Source organism: Cotesia typhae, unplaced genomic scaffold (assembly GCF_013202065.1).
Source record: "Cotesia typhae breed Kobodo isofemale line unplaced genomic scaffold, CoteBio_Ctyphae contig_35, whole genome shotgun sequence".
In the NCBI taxonomy this organism is placed as follows: Eukaryota; Metazoa; Arthropoda; class Insecta; order Hymenoptera; family Braconidae; genus Cotesia; species Cotesia typhae.
Genome location: NW_027423743.1, coordinates 762596 through 785235, shown reverse-complemented (window position 1 = coordinate 785235; position 22640 = coordinate 762596). Strand labels below are relative to the sequence as shown.

The window sequence follows — 22640 nt, the reverse complement described above, 5'->3', positions numbered from 1 at the left end:
TAAATTATGGAAACCATTCCTATAATAGTATAGGAATGATTCCTATAGCATTATGAGAACCATTCCCATAATATTATAGGAATGTTTTCCATAATGGTATAGGAATCATTCTTATACTATTATAGGAACCGTTCCTATACTATTATAGAATTAGTTCCTATAATGATATAGGAATAGTTCCCATAATGGTATATTTCACATATTTTTCGTTCCGTGTAGATTAATTTTATTAGCCATTCAAAATTTTTAAAATAAAAAAAATAATAACTTTATCTGCTGAATCCTAAAACAGAAATATTCTTTGACTCTAAGATTTTGCCAGAGGAATTCAATTGTGTGAAGAATTACTAACTTTTTGCGCCAAAATCCAGCCAACCCCATACTACGCAAGCAGCCAACCCGAAGTCATCTCAGTTTTCCCAGCCCAGAGCTCTATTTCCACTTGATTCTGAATCAGCTAAAAATCACACCATCTACATAGTCGTGACACCACAAACTTCTCAGCTGATAATTCAAGTCAACATTCTGACGTAAAACATTCTACTCCTGTTTGCTCTTCTAATGCATTTTCAGAAACTGAATCCCGGAACACTGACAATCAGAAACGTTTTAAGTCCTCTAGTTCTGAGTATTCCGACAAGTTTTCTGGCTCGAATCACCACAAATTTCCTCAAAAATCCAGGGAAGTAGCACGTTCGCGTTCAAATGTTTCATGTTGTCCGAGTTCTGAAAAATCTCCTCACTTCCAACCTATTCAATCACCAAAAGTATTCCATTCACCGATTTCATTACGTGATGAAGTGAAAACCACTCAATACTGTAAGAAGCCTTCGAACCAAAATCACAGTGGTTCTCTTGGCCAAAATACCACTCGGGAAGAGAAACCAAAATATGCATGGAATATTCCTTCAGCTAAAAAAGTTAGTTTGAATCATTTTTCTATTCTTCACACTATTTTGACTATTTTTTATTATCTAATGTATTTATTTTTTATAAAATTTTCTAATTATTTATTTCGTTATTAGAAGGAGTTAATTGAAAACTCAGATGTTTACATCAATGAAGTGGATTTACATTATATCAAAGTGAAGTTTCGTCATGAGCCTGCTGAAATGGCACGACGACTCTTCAAATCGATAATTGGAGAAGACCGATTATCTACTATGAGCCGAACTGGTGGAAATGGGTGGCAGCCATTACCCTTAGACGTTAGCCAAACTGTTTACGGTATATAAATATGTTCATATAGTTTTTTTTTTGCATACAAAACAAAAAATTAACTTGATTTTACCTCGACTCTTTGTTTTGGAGCAAACAAAAGTTTTTTCCATTAAGGGGACTCGGTGGTCTAGCGGCCTCAAATTCAAGCTACACGGAAAGAAAAATATGGGAACTATTTCTATAATTTTATAGGTACAGTTCTCAGGCAACTATAGAAACTGTTCCCATGAATTATGAAAACTATTCCCATAATTATAGGAATATTTCCCATAACGATAGAAATGGTTCCCATAACGATGGGAATGGTTCCTATAATGGTATAGGAATGGTTCCTATACTTATAGGAATGATTCCTATACAATCATAGAAACCATTGCCATAACATTATGGGAAATATTCCTATAATGATATAGTAATGGGAAACTCATGTATCTTCCACAGAGATGTATCATGTGGCAGCCCCAATTTTTTTCCGTGTAGGATTTAGACCTATATATTATGGGCACCATTGCTATACTATTATAGGAATGGTTCCCATAAATTATAGAAACCATTTCTATAACAGTATAGGAATGATTCTTAAAGCATTATAGGAACCCTTCCCACAATATTATTACAATAGTTCCCATAATATTATGGGATTCGTTCCCATATTGATATAGGAATAGTTCCTATAATAGTATAGGAATTGTTCCTATAGCATTATGGGAACCATTCCTATAATGCTATAGGAATAGTTCACATAATTTTCTTTCCGTGTTTTTAAAAAAATTTGATTTCTAATTGAAGGTAATGAAAAATGCTTTCAAATTTTTTTACAATTATTCTATTACTTATCAATTACACAAAACTGGAAATAAAAACAGAAAAAAAATTTTTTTTAATTAGAAAAATAGCGCTGAAGTCCCCCTCTTAAAAAAGATGGACCTGACTGGTGAAGGTAGGTTCATCTCTCTCTCTCATATAAATTTCAAAAATATCACTGATTTTTCATTAGCATAGGTATAGTTATCGTCGATACTAGAATTAAAAAATGAAAAAAAAAATTGGCAAAATGGCGCGTAGTTAAAAATATTTTTTGAAAGCGAATTATAGATTTTCATTTTAAACTACGCGCCATTTTGTCAAATATTTTTTTTTTTTTCATTCTAATATCGACGATAATAATACTTCTACTAATTAAAAATCAGTCATATTTTTAAATTTCAGATCAGAGGGAGAGATCAATCTATATCTACCAGTCAGGTCCATTTTTTTTTTAGAGGACTTCAGCGCCATTTTTCTAATTACAAAAAAAAATTTTTTTGTTTTGATTTTCATTTTTGTGTAGTTGATAAGTAATAGAATAAGTGTAAAAAATTTGAAAAGATTGATCATTCCCTTTATTTAAAAATAAAATTTTTAAAATAGCTTAAACTTTAAGCTGCTAGACCACCGGATCAACTTTACCAAAAAATTTTTCCTTTCGTGGATTTTTTGCTTTATAATTGATAAAAAAAATTTAATGCGTACTAGTATCTTTCTGGGTCAATTTGGTTTTTTACAAAATTTGAATCATGAATTCTTATACGTTAAACAACGTAAGAGAGTTGGGAAATAATAATAAAACTCTGAACGATAATAGCAAGTGCTGGATTTCTTCAGGCATATTTATGAAAGCTTTTGGATTAAAAAATTTAATTTTTCAGAATATGTTAAATTAAATTCAAAACCAAGACTGAATTTTGAGAAATTCGAGCGAGCCGTTACACAAATGTTTACGTCAATCAGGCGAAGTAATAACGTTTCTGCAAAACCTTTACAAAATCTAGTCGATTCAAAAAAGTCATCAAGTTCAACATCTCATCACCAATCGCAGACACCAAAATCATCTTATGTTCCTGAATCGTCATCGCATGCTCCCAGTCAGTCTGCGTATGATTCTTCTACGCGTTCGCACTATCAATCACAAGATCATTCTCTCAATTATCGACAGCCTGATCATCACTCCAAAAAATCTTCTCACATCCGTCGTTCCATTGATCGTCATCATTGGTCACGTGAACGATCAAGAAGCCGTTCACTACATTCTCGATGTAGTGATGAAAGTCACCGCAAAAGTTAATGAGCACTGGTAAAAACAATTATTTGAGAAAAATGTTCTTGAATTACGCATATTATTCTGTGAAATTATATTATTAATTTGAATTATACTTACAAATTCTCTAACCAAGTAATGTTTAGTTACAAAAATTCATGTCACTTGGTTCAAAAATTATTTTATTCGATTCAAGACAGTAAAATTTTTGAGAGCGATTTTCTCTACTCAGAATTTTTTAAAAAAATTTTAATAAAATAAAATAGTCTAAAAATTGGATCGGGGAATTTGGCTTCATTAATAAATCTACCTTTAATAAATATATATATATATATATATATATATATATATATATATATATATATATATATATATATATATATATATATATATATATATATATATATATATATATATGATATTTATGAAATGTATAAAATATATGAAAAATGCAAGCGGGTACTCAAATGAAAGGTCTCGATGAATGTACTATCGGGATGAGCTTATATCTTTAAAAACGTCAATAATTAAGCCATGACATTGTATCCTGTCAACTAATGATATTTTTAAAGATATAAGCTTATCTCAACATTAAACTCATTGAGACCATTCATTTGAGTACCCACATCAATTTTTCATATATTTATATATATTATATATTTTCCCATGGACTGAATTCCAAAAACATTTTCCCGTGGACTGAATTGTGAATCTAAACCATTCTGGAATCCACCGGAGGACGCACAAAAAATTTCATTAAAATCGGTCCAGCCGTTTTGGAAGGATTTCAGTGACAAACACACACACTGAAGAAATATAAATAAAGAAGATTATGAAGCACAAAAAAATAAACCTTCAGCAGTCTTGCCAAAGAATGTATTAAAAATTCTACACCAGACTTTTAAAAGATCTACCACAAATCTTTCGCTCAGAGGTCTTTTGAAGATCTACCACAGATATTTCGCTCGCGGATCTTCCAAAGATTTTCTAGAAGTCTTTAATGGACTATACTGTTTTTTAGAAAATTTGTCTCCCCAGGTAGACTTCTAGTAGATCTCTTGCAGATCTAATAGCGAAAGATCTGTGGTAGATCTTTCATGAGTCTATTATAGATTGTTTTTTTTTTACCCGGGAAATATTTTATTGTCAGTAAGAAAACTTTTTGTAAATCACAAATGTTAATTTATCATGGATATTATTAAACAATCGTATGCTATTAGATCTATCGGTACATTTATATAAATGTACACTGAACAAGACGCAAGTATTATAGCGTACGAAAGTGTCCATCTATCTACACGTTTGTGGTATACTGAGTGCCTGACTAGCTCTATCTCTCTCACTCTTATACAATGGATGTGCAAAGAAATCAATGAATCCTGACGAATCTAATCAGGATAATGAGATAATTCAATTTAATTATTGCATTGTCACCAGTCTTTAATAGGTGTGCACAGTTTAAAGAAAATCATTTCGGTCAAAGTAGTGCAAAATCGACCTAAAAGGTTTGATTACATGCAAACAAACAAACAAACAAGCCAACATACAAGTAAAGCTCATAAAAGCGTGTTAAAAACTACGTTGATCGTTCCCAATCCAGTCGAAATCAGTTAATTCGCTCGTAAGGAATCATTGTCGAAAAAAAAAAAAAAATGATTCTTTTGGAATTTCAATGACATTTTTAGTCTGAATAGTTCGAGCTTTAAGATCTTTCAAAGACCTCAAAAGCTGCACTTAATACTGTAAACAGGAAAATGATTAGTTCATTCATTTCAAAGTTATTTCAATTTAAATATTTCAAAAATAGTTTTTCACTATACTTTTCGGACTAACTTCCAACCGGCTGTACCATCGAATCCAAAAACTAATCGGCATCATAAACATCAAAGCTGTATGAAATTAATAAAAATCATGTTTTATTTAACTGCAGAGGGCCTTTTAAACTCAAAAAGCTAAAAAACCCAGAAAAATTATTATTTGAGTTCTGAGAACTCAAAATTAAAAATTATATATTTTTTAGCTCAAAAAGATAATATATACTAAGTCATAAAAAGAAATTAATATTGTCATTATTTGTTTTATAAAACCAAACTAATGAATCAAAAAAATATGCCTTTCTTATGTTTTTATTGGGATAAAAAAATCCATAGAAGTAAAACAGTGATCAAGTGATGGATTATTAAAATTAAAAAAATGAATAGCTGTGAACCATCAATGTAAAATTCCGCACCCAATAGTCATGTCGGTATAATCAGAAGCTCAGACATTATTGCGTCACAAACAAACATCATTTTCCTTTCATATAAATAGCAATGAGTTCATAAAATTTGAAAAATAAATAACCAAATAGCTTAAAACCATTTATAATTAATTATGCATCAAACGATCATGATCCCATGTTGATCGGTCCAGTAGTTTTCATGTTTATCACAAAGAAAAAAAACTGTGCTTATAAATATTAAATTTTATTTTATTTTTATTTATTATATAATTTATTAAATTACATAAGTTTTTGTAACTTTATTAATAATATGTTATGATTATTCAATCATCTTCGTCCGAATCAGAAAGGAGCATTTTATCATTAACAACATCATTAATATCAACATTTTCATTATTATTTTCATCTTCTTCTTCATCAATAGCATTGTCAATGGTACCATCATGAATTTCATCATCAACTTCGGTAGAGTCACTAACAATGTCATTATTATTTTCGTGGCCACCTTTATTGATTATAATTTTGGGATAGATATGTTGAGGATGATTGTCATTGTTGTCATCTTCAGAAACGTGAATCTCATCATCTTTTTTCTCATTTTTCTCATCATTTTCATCTTCAGAGTCATTCTTCAATTTTTTAGCGGTATTAGCATCTTTTTTTACTGGTCGACTTTTAGGAGCTTTCATATTAGAAATAAATCTAGTAAGGAATTCTTTCAATTTACCAGCAAGAGAATCTTTTGATAAGCTGTCTAAATCTTTATACCATAGCGAAGTGTTCAAAAAATGCTTGAAGATACCTGAAAAAAAATAAATTTCATATTTAAGTGTGTGAGAAAAAGTGCATTAAAGTTAATATAGTGTACAATTTACAAATTAACAATAAAATAATCAATGTTCACTCTCCTTATCTCTAAATATCGGTTGTAAGAAAAAATTTTCATTGTTCGGATCAGTATCAGTACGAAAATTTGATTAAGATGATAGGACATAACAGTAATGTATACATGAAAAGCTTAATTTTTAATTGAATCTAATCGATATTACATTTTGATGAAATAGTGTTTTAAAACAATACCGTAAAACATTCTACCGTAATTAACTGCATATTAGAACAATACTCCAAAACAATAGCAAATTTTGCGCCGAAATGACATGGAAAAGTTTTTATTTAATTTGTCTTAAATTGTTCGCATCGCAAATGTCTGTATAATTTTTTTATTTTTGAAGCTTCGAGAGCAAATAAAAAAATTTGGAAAACGGTTGACCCTAAAGGGGCCATACCTGCAACTTTTCGCTCATCTTATACATAAGCGATCGAAATTGCACATATTCGAAGAGCTCAAAAACATAATTTTTGTGTCATTTTGAGCTCTCTAAACTTTTAACTTAAAAGTTTAATAAAAATTTAATATAACATTATTTGTTGAAATTTTAAATTGCAATAACTTTTGAATGAATAAACCGATTAATACGTTTCTGAAAACAATTGACGCGGTTTTTAAGATCTAAAAAAGTCTCTTTCATTGAAAACGATCCGATAAGAAATGTCGAAGTTATGTACGAAAAACACTATTTTTTGAAACTTCAAATTGCAATAACTTTTGAATGAATGAACTGATTCATACGTTCTTGGCGGCAATCGACGTGTTTTTTCAATTTCTAAAAATTAGTGACTTTCATCGAAAATGATCTAATAAGAAATGTCGAAGTTATGTCAGAAAACACTTTTTTAGGTTTTTTGCGACAACGATTTCTCAAGAACAAATTAACTGATTTTGACCGGATTGGTAGCAATAGACGTGGTTTTATTATGTTAACAGCTGATTAGTTTATGGAATTGATCGGTCGAGTCGTTTTAAAATTAGGGTAAATGTACCAATGGTTGACCGATTAAGGATTTTTTGAATTTCAATTGATCATTATTTAATTACTATAGGTTAAAAAATCATGATTCAAAGTTTATCTAAACTTTAAGTAGTTAAGTTTTTAATCTGTGATGTTATTTATTTCAATTATTAATGAAATTACATAACAATTAACAAATGATTGCAGGTAAGGTAAAAATACCAGTCGTTGACCGGTTTGAACCCGTAAATTGACCGGACTGTACCAGTAGTTGACCGTTTATTTTTTCAACTTAGATTTTTTTTTTACGTTTAGTGTATAATTTTTTTTATACTGAGTTATGTAAGCTTGTATCATTATTTATATTATTTAACAGATTTATATTAATAAACAGAATTTGTTTAGTTTAAAACGAAACTAATTATAGTAAAAACGTAACAGATCAGTAAATCAAACGTAGAATTATTAACGACTAGAGCAAAATATTTTACAACCTAAGCATGAAACAGAAGTTAGCAGATGTAGATAAATTTTTAATTCTTTTTAGTAATTAAATTAGAACTGATAAAATATTTTTAACAAATATCACTTATAGTTTCTCAAGGTTTTTTAGACATGACATTTTTTTTTAAACTTTTTTATAATAAAGTTTCCAACAAAAAAAACATTCTAAAAATTTATAAATGTCGGCTAACTTCATTTTCATACCTAAGCAACGTAATTTAAATATAAAATCATTTATGTTTGTTTAAACTTATAATTTATAATTAACAAAAAATTGCACATTAATTGTCACTAGGCAATACTTCTTGGTTACCAATATGTACTTGATGTAGCAGTTAATTTATTTGAAACACATTAATCTCTATTATAGTTATAAATACTTTTTTATTATTATTAGTTAAATAATTGTCAATTATTTGAAATAATTTCGTATGAAAATCAAACTCTCACGTAGACACAGTAACGCTTTTATTTTATATAGGTTAGAAAACGTCTATTGCATATGCGGTCAACAACTGGTGTTTGGAAAAACATAATAAGCTCCAATTGATGACCCATGTTTATATTTTGATGGTACAATCGTATTTTTCTTGTACCAGTGTCTGACCGGTGTTTAAAATGGTATTTATTTGATAATTTTTGTAAAAAAGAATTTAAAAATTTGTTAAGGAATTATTAGTGACTACTATAGAATTTAATTTGGAAATATTTAATCAACGGGAACTTCTTAGTAACTAAAACATGGATTCACGTTTCGGATACTCTACTATAATAACTGATCGATTTTAGTCAGATCATGCTGAAAGAAATTTTCATGATTTATTTTCGATGTTCTAAAAATTAAATAATATTCAGAAGATATCCCAGACAGCAAGCAAGTCAGAAAGATTTCTGGAAGATGTCTTTTTAAAGACGTCTATAAGACGTCTAACTATGACGTCTTAACGATCTCATTTTTCAGAACTCTCAACCAAGAAATCTTCGAGAAGTCTTTTTTCTGACTTCGTAAGATGTCAAAATTATGAACTCTTTAGGAAGTCTTTTTTCTGAGGTTTAAAATGTTAAATTTGGCGCATGCGCATGGTGGTACAACATGCAAATTTTTTTAATATCACTCAAGCAGCATCAAGTAACTTACTAAGTATTCTTCGAAACGTAAAATCAACAGAAGATTTAAAAAATCTTCCACTAGATAGTCGTACGTTATTAAATACTCCTAAAAATACCACTGTTCGCTCTGTTCCTCCTGGAGAGTATTTCCATTATGGGTTGGAAAAAGGATTAATTAATCAACTGAAAGTTATCGATATCAGTCAGTTCAAAGACGTTATTCAGATCAACGTGCACATTGATGGCTTGCCAATATCGAAAAGCTCGACAAGCCAACTTTATCCAATATTAGCAGAAATTTATCCAAAAGTTGCTGTACCTTTTGTTGTTGGTTTATATCATGGTCTAAGTAAACCAGATGACTGTAATGAATTTCTCATGGATTTTATCGAAGAGTACAAAATTTTACAAGCTACAGGTTTCCAACATTATTGTCACAAATTCAAAGTAGTTATTAGGGCTGTAATTTGCGATGCACCTGCAAGATCTTTTGTTACACTTACAAAAGGCCATGGTGGTTATTACGGCTGTGGTAAATGTATTCAAGAGGGTGAATACAATGATCATCGGATGTTATTTCTTGACATGAATTCACCATTACGTACAGATTCAAATTTTGTTGATCGAATTAATAAACATCATCACTTAGGAAAATCAAAATTAGAAGAATGTGGTATTGGTATGGTGTCTCAGTTTCCAGTGGATTACATGCATTGTGTTTGTCTGGGAGTATCAAAAAAATACTCAATATGTGGATAAAAGGATGGCGTGTAAATGAGAAAAAATTACTGAAATTATCTCATAGAATGACTAAAGAAATTTCAACCTATCTAAGTCTTATCAGTAATTGGATACCCTCTGAGTTTGTGCGAAAAACAAGAAAATTGGACGAATTAGATCGGTGGAAAGCGACTGAATTGCGATTGTTCTTATTATATGTCGGTCCTATTGCTTTACAACTGCATTTACCTAGTAAATATCTCTATCATTATAATTGTCTTCACTGTGCAATAAGAATATTATGTAATGAAAAAGATTGCATTAAAAATAATGAATGTGCGAAAAAATTGTTGAGACATTTCGTTTCCGAGGGTATAAAATTATATGGAAAAAATTTTGTTATATTCAATATTCATAATTTAATACATTTACCGGATGATGTGATTAAATTTGGTCCTTTGGATTTGTTTAGTGCTTTTAGTTTTGAAAGCTTCTTGTCTTTTGTTAAAAATCTTCTAAAAAAGGTGATAAACCTTTACAACAACTTCATAATCGTCTTGACGAACGGGCAAATTGTGGTTATCAATCAAAAGTAAACATAAATCTAATCAAACCGGAACTATTGCAATATAATGCTAAAAAATCTATTGATATAAAAGCTTCCTCGTATAATATTATTAATTATGGAAAGTTTAAACTTTCAGCTAATACGAACTGTGATAAATTTTGTTATATTAATAATTATGATGTGTTTCGTGTCGATAATATTTGCTTAATTGATAACGAGATTACATTACAAGGTCACAGATTATTAAACCCAGAGAGCATAAAAAATTATCCACTCGATAGCAAGTTACTTCATATAGTCATCGGTAATGAATGGTCAAATCGTTTAAGTATTAAGGCAACCGAAGTCTTGAAGAAAGCTGTTTGCTTACCTTTTAAGAAATCTTTTTATTTTTTTCCACTTATCCATTCAAATATATAAAATGTACATTAAAAGATGAACGAGCTTTTTTTTTAGTGTAAGGCGTAATGTTAATAAAATTTTATCAAATTATTGTAATGAAAAATTCGCTGATTTATTTAAATTGTAATTACCCGCCCGTTTTCTTATCTTACAAAACAGAAGCAGCGCTGCTTGTAAATTCAATCGATATACTTATACATGCAATCGTGGGTTAATATGTATGTATACACACTAGCGCATACGTAAAGCCTAATCAATACTTGTTACTGCTTATTTTTGTATACTCTTGTGATATAAAGATAATATTTTAATAACAAAGTTTTATATCTACGATTATAGTAAGCTTACTTAATTATTTATTTACTAAAAGTTTTAAATTGTAATAAGCTTGATTTCATATATGATAAAAGTAATTAATGATGTATGTGTATTTGGCAATTACAAAAAATAACCTTACTTTATTCAGACAATTGTTATATGACTTCCAACATTTGCAGATGCAACTAATAAGTAGTTGAATGATTCAATAAACGAAAAAATAACTATACAAATTTTATAATCAAGTATTCTTTAAGTTAAATAATTAATTTTTTTTGTTTATCAAAAATAACTTCGTTCGATATTTTTACTTGCAAAAAATAACTTATTCGAAAAACGACCATTTTCTTTATTTACAAATTCTATCTTAATATAAAACTTATTGACACAGCTTATAAATAATTACAAATTCTGATCTTAATCATTTTTATTATCTTGATTCAAACTTTAATTAAAATAAAATTTTATTTTTTGGTTAGATGTTTTTTGTTGTTTTTTACGATACTTGGTGTTCAACCGTACCAGAATCTTGGTTGAATAAAAATGTCAAACTTTGAAATGGCCACCCAAAAGTGAAAATCCGACGACTGCTGCAATAAAGCAAAATAATCCTAAAAAAGCTGGGCGACGATCCAATATTCCAGACTACTTGGACCCTTTCGTAAGTATAATATTCTGTTATTACATTAAATTGATTACAATTGTAAATATTTCAAAAGATTTTTCGTTTATACAAATAGAAAATTATTTAGGTGTATCTTTTTTATGCACTATTGAAATCTTTTTAACTCGTTTAAATTTTTCTTTTGCTTTTAATAAGTTTATTTTATTTACAGAAACTTATGATATAGCTAGATCAGTAGAGATTGCTGCCGTCGACCTGTCAACTAGTGATGAAACAGCCTTCTCAAAACTCCAAGATGGCAAATTATTAGATAGAAAGCGTAATCGCAAACCTCCAGTACGTTATCGCAAAGAAAATTCAAGTGATATACCATCTAGTGATGATGATGGTGGTAGTGAATTTCAACCAGATGTTACTGATACTATATCAAGAGATGTATTCGCATATGATACAACTCAAAATTTAGATGATGGAAATCTAATTGAGACACAGGAGTTAGACTATGGCAATTTTTTTAATGATCACCCCGATCACTCTTCTAAGCGAGAGACAAAAAAATAACTATTAGAAAAAGTGAAATTATACCTAACCTTATTAGGAGCTATGTACCTCAACGTTCAGATGAAAAAATAGGTACTCTAGCAGCTACGAAAACCATTAAAGTGGCAAAAGACATAAATGAGAATAATGTTGAATCAACTACTACCGCTAAGTCTACTATTCAAGTTTCAAGTCGGGAAACTAGTCCTATAAATCAACTATTTCCAACTCCTGTTTCTAATGAACAAGTAACTAAGAAAGTTGATGCTGAGATTCTAAACTTAGAATGTTCTCCTAATTGCTGCGGTAAATATATAAAGTTTAATTCATTATCCTTTTGTGTTCTATTTTAATACAATGAGAATTTTTTAAAAACATTTCATTTGTAATGACCATACATTCATTATTATTAATAACTATTCAACAATAGTACTGTGTTTATTTTGTTTTATCCACAGCTGCATGTAGCTTAAAATTAAACACGATTTTACGTTTGTTAAACACGCTAATAATCAATCAAGAAAACTCCAATCTTCCTTCCGCCACTTCAAGACACTCTCTAAGTTCACAATCACCTCCAAGTTTATTGCCGAATTTTCCGCTTATTAAAATTGAACAATTAACAAACTTTAATAAGCTATTGAAAGATAATGATACTGCACGGACTCAATATGTAAATAATTATTTTAAATTGCAGCTAACTGTATATTTATTTTGATTATCTGTGACTCACAAAATTAATTATTTTTTTCTTATTTACGTCTGATGTTGTTTAAGGATCTTACAAAATATGAAATCCATATGTAACTTATTAATTTTTCTTTTGTAGATTGAAATAATTACCAAGAGGCGTGATCCAAATGCTAAAAACATACTCGTGCTGTTTTGTCATATCTTCTAACAGATGAGTTTGCTCGTCCACTTTCTTGGACTGGCCAAAAGAAAACTATTAAAGTAAAAGGAATGGCGTTTGTTGAAGTTTTGATTGGTGAGTTTATAGAACAAATTTATATTTTAATTTAAGTGTTGGGAGACATACTACGGTTTAAATCACAAACCGTTTTTTAGTTATCTATTTAAGTATTTAACTCTTCTTGAATCACACTCCAAAATTTTTGAATTGCAAAATAATAATAAGTTATTAAGATAAATTAATGATATTATACAATTCGATTAGGTTTCAGTGTATATTTTCTTTTTGTATTTACAAAAATTAATAATGAGAAATCTGATTTTTAAACCAATTAATATGGTGGAAAAAAAAAAAAAATAATCGATATGAAGATTATTCTGGACTTGTGTGAAAACAATACAAACAACCGACTCTTATATGTAAACTAGTAAAAAAAGTACATGATACAAATATATATCTAAAACGTTCAGTTATTTTTAAAACGCAAAATAAAAGTAGAATTGAATTTCGAAAAGATAAGATTGATTTAAGAATATGATTTATCTTTTGGTATTTATCATTTTTCTTTATTTCCAGCAACTATATCTCAGAGCAACCCTGACAGCTCAAATGGAATGATTGAATCGGCAATAAAGTCATGGTTGCAGCACAGTGGTGACCGAATCGATTATCGTGCAAAGAATCAAATGCAATAAATAATAAAATAATTTTTTTGGTATTTTATAATTATCTTATTTATATACAAGTTATAAATCGGCTGGAAGGGGAGCTACTGCAACATATGAAGCTATCAACAAAAAGTTTCAAGAATTTTTGTTGTTTATAATTTATAGCTTGTAAAATTATTATTATATTAATAATAAAAAGAATTATAATTATTTAAATTGTTATTATTACTATCCTACAAAATCGTCTGTCTGAAGTCAGAAAGAGCTCTTAATTCTGACTTCCTTGAGAACTCTTTCTTTGTAAGTTAGAAAGAACTCTTAATTCTGAATTCTGTAAGAACTCTTTTTTCTGATCTCAGAAAAAGAGCTCTTTGAGAATTCATTAAGAAGCTCTAATTTGCTCTTGAAGTGGCGCATCCGACGTCTTCAGGACGTCTTAGAGAATTCGTTTTGTAAATCATTAAGACGTCCAAATCTTAAATCAGACTTCTTTAAGAACTTATAAAGAGGTTATATTGTTTATTGGGATATTTATTATAATTATTGTAAGTTCAACAATAGTTAAAAAAAAACTTCAAGGTCATAAAGAATTCATTTGATAATAATTTTTGAACTTTTTTATAAAAGCGGTCAAACACTGGTACATTTACCCTATTTAAAAAAAAAACCACTTTTAGAAAAAATTTTTTTCGTGGTTATTTCGAGATATCTCGAAATCTATCGATCCAAATCGATTCCAACTTTCAGGAAATTTAATTTGAGTGAAGCACCTTTGAATGAGGCTAATTATAATCAAGTAGGTCAAGCCGTGCAAAAGTTATAAGAGGTTTACATACATCCACACACACACACACACACACACACACACACACACACACACACACACACACACACACACACACACACACACGCATCGATAGAAGAAGCAGGTTTTCACTGCTGTATTTACAGAAAAAAAAATAATATTTGGCTGCTCAAATACTACAAAATCACTCTTCAGACCAACTAAAAAAATTAATTATAATCTAACGAAACGGTTTTAAGCTACAATTCATATTCTACATGTTCGCAAATTAATAAGGAATCGAATGAAAAAAAAAATATTCGGATAAACAGTCGACTGTCAAGGCCATCCCTGCAACTTCCGCTCAAAAATATAGTTTTCGTGTTATTTTGAGCACCTCGAACTGCAGATTTGTAATGAGAATGAAATTTAAAGTATATCTTTTTAATAGATAATGCTTACCTCTCAATATCATAATCCCGTCATGCGGTAACTTTAAAGGCTTCTCAACATCATCCGGAACGTCTTTTGTCCTTCTTGACGATGCACCAGTCTTCGTACTTTTCATCAAAGTGTCTGAACCAAAAATGTATAGAGCCATTGTATTGATGAACAATGTAGCTCTACGTGCATCCATTGCAGTTTTATAACTTTCTTTTTCTATCCAACGACCATAACCGATGTAAATGGTATTATGGTCATCACTTTCAGTGCCAATCTGCACTGAATCATGATCAATTTCTTCAGAAACAATAGTGTCTTTCTTCGAATTGATCAGTTTAATAATATCTATAAAATAAATAAATCATGATGCTATAATTGACTAGCTATAATGATAACTTGAAAAATTCAAATTTTTGTTTTGGTAGTCTTATTTTAAGTTATTTTTATTACATCGTGTTACAAATGCCAAAAAGACACATAAAATGTTTTTTTGCCTCTGACTTTTTAAACATATTTTCTATAAAAGTATTATGAATAAAAATTTCAATTAAGGTAGTTGTTGGGGTTGGGGCAGTTAGTAAGAAAATTCTAAATTTTTGTATACTTATTAAAGACACGATTATACAATTACCCGTAAAATTTGAAGTGGATTGTCTGTTTAGAATCCGAGATATATTCAATTAAAAATTGGATAATTAACATTGATGGTATAGGGGATAAGTCGTTCCGACCCAGTTTCTGCGTTATAAAACAAAAACTGTGAGCTAGATACTTTCCAAAAACTGACAGTCTTTTAATACATATGTAATAAGTATAAAAAAAAATAATAGAAAATTTTCGTCAATTTAGTTATTTTTTAATAACAGTTTAAAGTTCATCAATTTATAGAAATGTATACAGTATGGTGTAGAAAAGTATACCTATATATAAAAGTACTGTATAGGATACGTCCCACGGGCACAGTCTTGCGTAAAAATTAGTAAAAGTTATGGATCACTTAACTACAAGCCGGTATAGTTTTGTGTTAAGAGTATATAGTCTATAACTTTTTGACAGTACTGTACCCCAACAACTACCTTAAGAAAACTATTTTTTTTTATTTCTAAAAAAAAATTTTCAGTTTTGATGCATATTTTGATAACGATTTGACGTTAAACGGCAATAACAAATTGTTTTCAATACCTTTCTTACAGTAGCAATATTCCATTTTGACTTTTCTCGCGAGAAACATTCGCTTACCTCATAAGAAAGTATCAAACAAAATACATTACCTGTTATTTTCTTTTGTCCATCAATAACGTGAATTTGTAATTGTTCATTCAATTTTCTGACTTCTTGAATCTCTTCTTTATATTGCTTAATTATCATTTCCTGTTTCATAACTTCAGCACATAATTTCGCCTTTTCTTTTTGAAAAGTTTTTATAGTTGCCAAGATTGTTCCTTCTGGTGCCTAGATATTTTAATACTTATTAATATCAAAGATCAGTTATTATGATTCAGAAAAGATTACAGTTATAATGAAATACTTATAACGAAGGCAAGCATTAAGATAACGGAGTGGCTAAAGGTACGGCTGACTGGAAGGTACGGAGGTTAGGAAGTGAAATTTTCTACATGCCCGTGTGATAAGCTTTAACTTTCCAACCTCCGTATCTTCCAGTCAGCCGTACCTTCAGCCACATCCTTAAGATAAATAAAGAAATAACAAGTATATAATAATATTTAAAGTGTAATGTAAAGAATGCCTAAAACATATGACATTATAGATAAATAATGATTGAAGACGTTAAACGTGATGTGATTATAAGCTAATTATTAATTTGGTCTTGATTGTTTTTTTTTTCATTAGCCAACTTGCTAATAATCAAAGTGATCGACTAAGTTTTTATGGAGTAAAAGACCCAATTAGTAGTGGAGATCGCATTACTGAGACTTTCCTTGATTTTGGTATTTATTCAATTAATAAAATCATAAATTTTTATTATGAATATTTAATTTCTAATAGTCCAGCTAATAAAGTTCATATTATATTTTGCTAATTTCAAATATCGTGAAAAACTAAAAATTAGCAATTATTGAAAATACCTGATTAATTTATGATGATAATTTTTACTTAATGAAAGATAAACTATTAAAATTGCTATGTAACGAAAAAATCACGTAGCTAATCAATGAGATTTCTGTTTAATTCAATTAACAATCAGCTATGCTAAATAAATAATCTAAAGCTTAAATGATTTATTCAAATCATCCGATTAGCCGAAGAATTAATTTTTACGATTAAGCTTGCTTGATGGATTAGTCGATAAAATTATGCAGCATAACTTATTAATCTTTTCATTATTATCATGAATCTCAATAATATTTTAAAATGGCCAGGAAGAATATTAATCTGATGAAATACAGAGCATTAAAATAGTTGAAGGTTAAGTACTAAAGACTTTGAAATTCTTATGAGTACAATAAGTAGATTGTACTCAGCTAAAGAGTGACTTTTTGTTCATTCAAAAGTGTGAGTCACTTTGATTTTAAATCTAACAGAATAAAAAAAAAATTTCCAATTTCATTCCCAAGGAAAATGTTCAAAGTCAAAGATAGAATAGTTTCTTTGCAACATTTTTTGATATTTTTAAGATTGTCAACTACGTAACTGAAGGAAAAAAATATAAGAACCAAATCTAATTTTTATTGTTGAGTTGAGCATATATGCTCATTGTAAATTATTATTGTTACTTATTTTTTATTCGTTCATCGTTATGAAGAAGTTTTTCTTTTCAATTCGATAAGACTAAAATTTAGAAATTACTAGCAATGAAAATTAGTATGTAGCTTTTTTTTCAAATAAATTATAAATGTGAATGATTCCACACAGCAAAACTTTCTTAAATATATTAAGCTATAACAAGCCTTAAAACAGAACCACATGAATAGTCTTAGTACCTGCCGCTGTGCATGGCGAAGTAAATAACAGTCCTTGGATGATTACATTTAAAATTGTCCAATTATTGAACAGGCCTAAAATACTCACATTGAAATTATTTGTAAGGTCTGAGCCCCAGTATCGGCTCATGGACCAGTATCAAACCACTCAATAGATTTGTATATCTATATTTGTGAATATAGATATACAAGTGCATGGAGTGGTTCGGTAATGGTACATGAACCTATACTGGGGCTTTTACCTTACACTAAAAAATAGTTCCATTATTAATACTGTACAAATAGACCAAAATTTTTTTTTCTAAAATATACAACAAAACGCTGAATATTTCTTTAGCTGAGGGTTTAAACTTACCAAATTCTCTGAATTTTTTAAATCTTGTACTTCTTTAATCACTATTTTGGAAGACTCAGTTTTTTTGACAGCATTACTTTCTCCCTAGAAATGAAATCCACAGTTAAATTGAATTTATTTCAATATTGAAAGTTTAAACTTACTATGTTTTGATGATTATCGAAAATCGGAATTTCATTTAATACTTCCGTACGGTGTTCATTTTTAGTTACATCAGAATCACCATAATCCTAAAAATGCAATCAAATGTAATTAGTATTTCACAAGGTAATAACATTTTCTTAAGTAAAACTACGTAGAAATTTCGTACGATAATATAATGCTAAGAAATTTATAATGTAGAATAAAAAAGTTTGAAAAATCCAAAAGTGCACGACTCATGTGCTCATTTAATAATAAAATTTAAAGAATAGTTAAAAAAAAACAATAAAACAAAAATAAGCAGAAAAACAGTTGATAAATAAAATTATTAAGTTACTGATTTTGTAACTAAAATAAAAACTAGAAACGTAATGCAAGGCACCCTGATGGAATAACCATACATAATACATAAAATAAAATGTGTATATAAAAAAAGAGATATAGATATAGATATATATCAGCATGCATTTCAATTTTATATGGACTAGAAATTCGAATAGGGCGCTATGCGCGGGCTTCGAAATGACAACCAATAAAGAACCGGGAGCCGATTATTGCGAGTTTCGACTTATGACTAACTTCACACTTTCATGTGTTTTATTTATATGATATATATAGATATACAGTCTTCGAGTTACGATTTTCTTTCATTAATTGTAAATAAACGACATTGAATTATCAAGCAATATGCAATAGGGAACCTACAATTGTCTCAAAGAATGGAATGAAAAAAAATTTAACTTAATTGATGCATTTTTTCGCAAGTTATAGTGTTTTCAGGTTTCACAGTTGACGGACGGAAAAATTTTTTAACATATTTTGATGTTTTTTTTCGGTTTTTGTTACACTAATTCAATTTGTGAAAATATCAAATTAATCTGCATTAAATTATCTTGACAATGGTATGCGAAATATTTTGATTTTTATTAACTAACAAGGCTATAATGTTAAAAATAGTTGCCGAAATGAGGCAAAAAAAATTTTCGATCGTAAAGCACTTTCCATAATTGCTTCGCATCATGAGTCGTGCAAAAAGGAATATGTATATATTCCTATTCCAAGACAGTTGACGAAAAGAGAGAGACGTATTCATAATTAATACAGAACGATATACTTCAATACTATTACACCTGCATTACATTACTTGTTCTTTAAAATTAAACTTAGTCTACACGGAGAACAGAACATAGGGATTTTTCCTATTTTGCATAGTAATTTTTTCTTTATTTATATGATACAAATATTCATGTGACATAGGAAAAATTCATTCATCACTAAAATTTATGTAATTTAATTTAATAATTACAAATTTACAGAATCATTTTTTTATTCGATCAATTTCAGAAAGTTTAAAAGTATTCACGGAGAGAAAAACATAAGGATTTGTCCTATTTTGCATAGGAAAAATTTCTCTGTTTGACATAGGAATTGTTCCAATGTTAACATACACGGAACAAAAATTTTGCTTTGGTAACCTAACTGCAGAGTTACCGTAACTCTACATAATTTATTAAGGGGGGAAATACCTGTAGAGGCAAAAAAAGTTTCATTTCTTTTTTTCATATATCGCTTGTAAAACTATTGAAGAATGTCCAGTTAAAATTTTAGGTCAAAATTTTTATTCTTTTAAAAGTCATAAGCGACTTAGTAAGTGCCCTTCGGTAAAAGCGCCTGTAAATTTTACTTTTTTTAAACGCGTTTTTCTCGAAATAATTTTTTTCGACCTGGTGTAACTTGGTCCTGTAACAATTCAACCGGGGACATTTCAACCGCTACTATTCAGCCGCGACATTTCAACCGGACGACAGTTCAACCGAAAGACAGTTCGACCGAAAAATAGTTTATCCCGAAAATTATAAAATCATACAACTTGATCCCAATAATAATATTAATGATCGTGTTATGTCCTTTACCATAGGTTTTGTACGTATTTAATTGTATATAGGTTGAATAGTTTGAGGTTTAACTGTCTTTTGGTTGAACTGTCGTCCGGTTGAAAAGCCGTCGGCTGAAATGTCGCGGTTGAACTGTCGTGGTTGATGTGTCCGCGGTTGACTTGTCACCGCATCTCCGCCCGCTGATATCTTCACGACATTCTGAATTTTAATTTTATAAAATATGAATTCTTACTTTCCAATACATTTATAAAATAATCTAAGATTTTCAATAAGTAGTATTAATTGCTTATACCTTAAAATAATTCATGGAAATCTGTCTGACAACGACTCGCTACAGGTATTTCCTCCCTTAAATGTTGTAGAGTTACAGTAACTAAACATCGTTTAGTTCTGGTAACTTAACTTTATTGAGCTCTCACAGCTCAACGAGATAGTTCTGAGAGGCAAACGGTATAGTTAGGAGGCCTGAACATTACGCAGTAGTGGAGTGCGCAGACATATTTTATAACCTTCAAAATTGATTTTAAAAATATATAAGGACTATCAAATCTTCAGTTTATCTATTTATTAAGGGGTAAAAAATGTATATTCAGTGAGAAAATTAAAATTAAATGTTTTTAAGTGAAACAAAAAACATATCTATTTATTTCCGAATCCATGAATTAGCATATTCACCAGTCGTATCATAAAATTTGTTGGTCTCAGAACGATCCTATTGAGTTGTGAAAAGTCAACGACGTTTAGCTCTCAGAGCTCAACAACATAGAGTTACAGGAGCCAAACAGTATAGTTACCATAAAGCTACGAATCGTTAATCCAAGAATACCATTTTGAAGAATGAGAAATTCGTAGAGTCAAGATCAATTTTCTTTAACGAATTTATTTGCAAATTCATTCTTTTGCATTGATTTTTGGATAGGGAGATCCACGTAAAGTAACCAAATTCGTACAACTTCCTGAATATTTATGAATTGAATCTACATAACCAAGTAATTAGTGAAAAAATTTGTAAAACGGTTGACTCTAAAGGCCATACCTGCAACTTCCCGCTCATGTCATACATAAGCGATCGAAATTGCACATATCTTCAAGTTCAAAAATATAATTTTTGTGTTATTTTGAGCTCTCTAAGCTCGCAAGAATATCTGGTCTTTGCTTTTTAACTTAAAAGTTTGATAGAAATTTAATAAAACATTATTTGTTGAAATTTTAAATTGCATTAACTTTTAAATGAATGAACCGATTTGTATGTTCTTGAAAACAATCGACGCGGTTTTTTAAGGAAGTACGAACACCTTGGTATCTGTGGAGAAAATGCTTCATTTTTTTTTAATATGAAGTTTAAATATGTCTAAACAAATTCCGAAAATTTGAAGGCGATTGCCCGATCATTTAAAGAAATAATTAACCTTAAAGTTGAGCAATTTAACATTGGTCTTATGGGGTAACCTCCAAACATTGATACATTTCTGTATTTTTCTCGTAAGACTGTTGGGGAATATTTTTAAAATCTTATGGATGAAAGTAAATATATTAGTGATAAATTTAATTTAAAAAAATTTACACTTGCCCGACTAATTAAAGTGTATTAATAAAAAGAAAAATAAAAGCCACCATTAGCCAATGTTAAATGTATATCTATATATTGAGAAAAATTATATGGTTACTGCTCTTCCCTTACCGCGCTAGAGTCGATACCTATTCCCATCCCGCCTAGCGCTCGTACTACCTTAAGATCTAAAACAAAGTCTCTTTCAATGAAAACGATCCGATAAGAAATGTCGAAGTTATGTACGATAAACACTATATTTTGAAATTTTAAATTGCAATAACTGCCCTAACAATAGGAAAATCCCTTTTTTTTTCTACGTGTGTATTTTTATTAATGAATAATTACTCCTGATTGTAATATTAACATAGTAAAGAGGAATTTACAAGTAATTTTTTAATCACAATGATTTACATAGTGATGATAGTAGTTGGTTTTTTGGTATGGTATGGTTGTTTTGTATGGTAGTTATCGTTTTTTTAGCTGTACTCTGATAGAAGGATTTCTTTGTATTTAAGAAATGATTTCTTAAATACAAAGAAACCTTCTTAAATACTAAGAAATCCTTCTATCAGTATACAAGATCATCAGTTAGAATAATTATTCTAGTTATATAGCTAGAAAATTTAGTTTGATAACCAAAAAATTTTTAAACGTTATTATTTTTATAATGATTAATAAAATTGATTAATTTTCAAACTTGATCATGAAATTGTAAAAATAAAAAGTATTTTTTGTTTATTCAAGATTCAAACATAATATTTAGACCCAATCATATTTTTTGAATCAA

At 29.2% G+C, this 22640-nt stretch overlaps 2 protein-coding genes and 1 long non-coding RNA gene across 5 annotated transcripts; 2 read left to right on the top strand and 1 right to left on the bottom strand.

The window, feature by feature from the left end:
- Positions 1–481: 481 nt before the first annotated feature.
- On the top strand, positions 482–3360 carry LOC141526564 (uncharacterized; the record flags this gene model as incomplete). The annotated part of the gene is made up of 3 exons (XM_074241596.1): positions 482–920; positions 1026–1227; positions 2910–3360. Coding segments are annotated over 3 exons (1057 nt in total), but the record flags the coding sequence as incomplete, so codon positions are not given.
- Positions 3361–5756: 2396 nt separating this feature from the next.
- Positions 5757–21800, bottom strand: LOC141526545 (uncharacterized). Of its 2 annotated transcripts, XM_074241578.1 has the most exons (6): positions 18406–21800; positions 18263–18346; positions 17908–17982; positions 16237–16417; positions 14984–15310; positions 5757–6321 (listed from the first exon to the last, which is right to left on the bottom strand). In XM_074241578.1, the coding sequence occupies exons 4-6, from the start codon at positions 16343–16345 to the stop codon at positions 5843–5845; spliced, it is 915 nt and encodes a 304-aa protein (XP_074097679.1). In that variant the 5' UTR covers positions 16346–16417; positions 17908–17982; positions 18263–18346; positions 18406–21800; the 3' UTR covers positions 5757–5842. The 2 variants fall into 2 exon arrangements, with proteins under 2 accessions (XP_074097679.1, XP_074097680.1); XM_074241579.1 differs by lacking the exon at positions 17908–17982.
- On the top strand, positions 12016–13947 carry LOC141526573 (uncharacterized). Of its 2 annotated transcripts, XR_012479050.1 has the most exons (4): positions 12016–12462; positions 12615–12829; positions 12986–13144; positions 13646–13947. It is a non-coding gene; the product is annotated as an uncharacterized LOC141526573 (long non-coding RNA). The 2 variants fall into 2 exon arrangements; XR_012479051.1 differs by lacking the exon at positions 12615–12829.
- Positions 21801–22640: the final 840 nt, after the last annotated feature.

Excerpts from the sequence above, each read along its gene's own strand:
- LOC141526545 (XM_074241578.1), bottom strand. The coding sequence starts at position 16,345 with ATGAAACAGGAAATGATAATTAAGCAATATAAAGAAGAGATTCAAGAA. Across the intron at positions 15,311-16,236 it reads TGGACAAAAGAAAATAACAG|ATATTATTAAACTGATCAAT; the intron begins GTAATGTATTTT and ends TTTATTTTATAG. Across the intron at positions 6,322-14,983 it reads CGGGATTATGATATTGAGAG|GTATCTTCAAGCATTTTTTG; the intron begins GTAAGCATTATC and ends ATTTTTTTTCAG.